The sequence below is a fragment of the Egretta garzetta genome, unplaced genomic scaffold (genome assembly GCF_000687185.1).
Source record: "Egretta garzetta isolate BGI_Z169 unplaced genomic scaffold, ASM68718v1 scaffold397, whole genome shotgun sequence".
NCBI classification, from domain to species: Eukaryota; Metazoa; Chordata; class Aves; order Pelecaniformes; family Ardeidae; genus Egretta; species Egretta garzetta.
Genome location: NW_009260493.1, coordinates 5,853,694 through 5,856,444, shown reverse-complemented (window position 1 = coordinate 5,856,444; position 2,751 = coordinate 5,853,694). Strand labels below are relative to the sequence as shown.

Sequence of the window (2,751 nt, the reverse complement as noted above, 5' to 3'; positions counted from 1 at the left end):
GCTGTAAAAGCTGGCACTGTCAGCTGCTGCTGCCTCCACCTGCCCTTCTGGAAGAAGAATGTAATACCAACATCCATCCAGCCCGAGGATGAACGGACACCAGAAGACAGCATGGGGACAAAATGACGACTTCAGTAGTGGCAAACGAAAGAACCTTGTCCAGATTTAACCGTGTGTCAGGACCGTAGGCAGCAAGTGAATTTGGTGCTTGGATGCTCTGCGAGCCTGTATGTGAACATGTGTGTGCGTGAGCTACAGGGAAAAGATTTCCCTTCATTAGGGTTTTGGCTGCCTGTGGGTGTCTTTAAACGCTGCAATGCTGGGGTTGTACTGCTGCCAAAACCCAAATGAAATTCCAAATAAACAGAAAGCAAAATTCAATTGCAAAGATCTGCAGGGAAAGACTTAAGTTATCCTAGCATGAAGTAATTCAGTAAGACTGTGAATGCAGGGCAGAGCGGTCAGTTTGCTGTCAGCGTCTGACCAGCTTTTCTCAGCATGTATGAATTATGGCAGCAACTTAAAATTAAGAACCAAATTTGGTTTTGGTGGCTTTTCAGACAGAGATAGGGTATATAGTCAAACAACACTGTGACTTAAACTTAAGATTGTTCTTCCTGCCCTTAACACACATACCACTCAATTTCTTTGTCTTACTCTAAAGCACATATTCAAGAGTGCCAATCACTGAAATCATACCTCTTAGAAATAGTGGGGGGGGAAACCAAAATGTTTTTTATTAATCAACAGCTAAGGAAAATAGTGGTTCAAGTCTAAAGCCAGCAAAAGCAAGGTCTTAATAACAAATGTGTCAAGCAGTTTTAGCTATGTCACATCCAGTTCCATTGTCCATTTCCCCATAAACTCATCAATTACATGTATGTGCATACACACAGAGATCCACTCTCTACCTGCATACATAATGGAGAAAGGCTACTGGCCAGAATATTTCATTCTAAAAACAGATTTGTCGCAGTCCTAGTGAGCGCCATGCAACATGAATGCAACAGACCATTTTTAGAACAGCTCCAACAGGCCAAGTCCTAAGGGGTAACTGTAAGTTATAAAAGGTCAGTATCACATATATGTAGTTTTGGTAACAGAATCATTTCAAATATGAAAAAAAACGGCATTTGCATCCCAAGCGCTGCAGTCTCCCAGCTCCCAGCCGCGTTCCCACAAGAGATTTTTCCCATCCCTCAGTGTTCCTGACGCAGAACTCACGCACAGGTGCGCAAATGGGCTAAACACCGAGATAAACCTATACGGATGCTGCCACGCACTTTCTGCGACCAGTTAAGAGCGAGCCCCTCTGAATTTTGAAGTAAAAGACACAGCCAGAAGATGGCACTACCACTACGTCGATTCTAGTCTAAAAGGAAGCTCAGTAGTTCAGAGAGTGGTACCGGTCTTCTGTGTGTACTGTTTAAATGGTGCACACGTTTCATTTTGTGGTTTTAAGCTTTTTAGCTTTTCTTTTCTTTTATTTTTTTTTTGAGAACCTAATGTGAACAGCGCAAAAAATCTAGTTGCCTACTCAGGATGATTTTGTTTTTAAAGGGAAATGAATAATGTCATTAATAATAGAGCCAGTATCGCACATTTCATTCATGAACCAGGTTGACACAAAACACCCGACCTCAGGCTGGATTATGGCAAACTATAATCCAGCGTTTGCCATATGTTTTGCCATATGACTGACATGTTGTGTTACTTGCCAGTTTCAGCCACGCTTGCCATGAAGCATTAGCGTTGAGCCTCTGTCCCAAACTGCACCATATAAGCAGCGAAGAGAGTAAAAAGAGATGGAGAAGAACGAGAATGAAAACAAAAAGATACACAGAAAAAGCAACAGTAGAGTTAATATGGCAGATTGAGAACAGTACAATAATACTAAACGTAACTTGATACTTTAAGGGGCAGGATATTTATAATATAATCTACATTGATTTAATCTGTTAGCTTTCAGTTCAGAATGGATTAAATATATTTGTAAAACAATAAAACACAACTTCTTTTCCGTATCTTTTTCATATATAGCCTTAGTAGGAAGTTGATAAATACGTGCTTTCTGTTAAAGCAATGACTGTTGTAATTTGGGTGTTTCAGTAAAACAATGTTAATTAATTTTTGAAAGAACTACCGGACCTGACAGTATGGGAAGGGCGATTTCTGCAGTACCTGTGAATGGCTGCAAAAAGATCCTCAGTAGTCCTTGGTCTTGCTGGCGTTGCCACTCCGTCCGTCTCCTCCCCATAACTATTGCTCGGCAGGAATGAACCATTCGCTGTATCCGATTCGAACACCTCCACTATGCAGAGAGAATGAACAATACCGTCGGTCCGTCGTGGGAACCCAACAGGCATAGAGCCCTGAAACCAGCCCTCACTGCCTCTAGGCAAAGCAGAGACTGAGCGAGCGCACAGTGGTCATTATTGTGATTTCAGAACAACGCTCGCCTAAGAAAGGGCGGTGCACAGAATGCCTATGCTTGCTTACACACGGGCGGAGAACACCACTGAAAGAAAATTTTTATGGTTTCCAGTAAAATGCAAAATCGAAATTAGCAAAGCTCACCATGTTTTCATAGCATGTTTTAACCCTAGCACAGTTAAATAAAGCCTCATTTTCTCTCCACGTCTGCAATAATCAGAAGTCAGAAAGGAATTACAAGAAATCTCATAGAAGTATTAATCTGATCCCTGCAACTTTCTTTAGGCTTTTAGTTTTAACTACTGCAAGAGGCTCTTT

The 2,751-nt window shown here is 41.5% G+C and overlaps 1 protein-coding gene across 1 annotated transcript in view; it reads right to left on the bottom strand.

Annotated features, from left to right (window-relative positions):
- Positions 1 to 2,751, bottom strand: part of NHSL1 (NHS like 1) — a 59,887-nt gene that overhangs the window by 8,145 nt on the left and 48,991 nt on the right. The window contains exon 7 of the mRNA XM_035899855.1: positions 2,182 to 2,311. Within this exon, the coding sequence (XP_035755748.1) occupies positions 2,182 to 2,311 (130 nt within the window). The remainder of the gene's footprint in view (positions 1 to 2,181; positions 2,312 to 2,751) is intronic.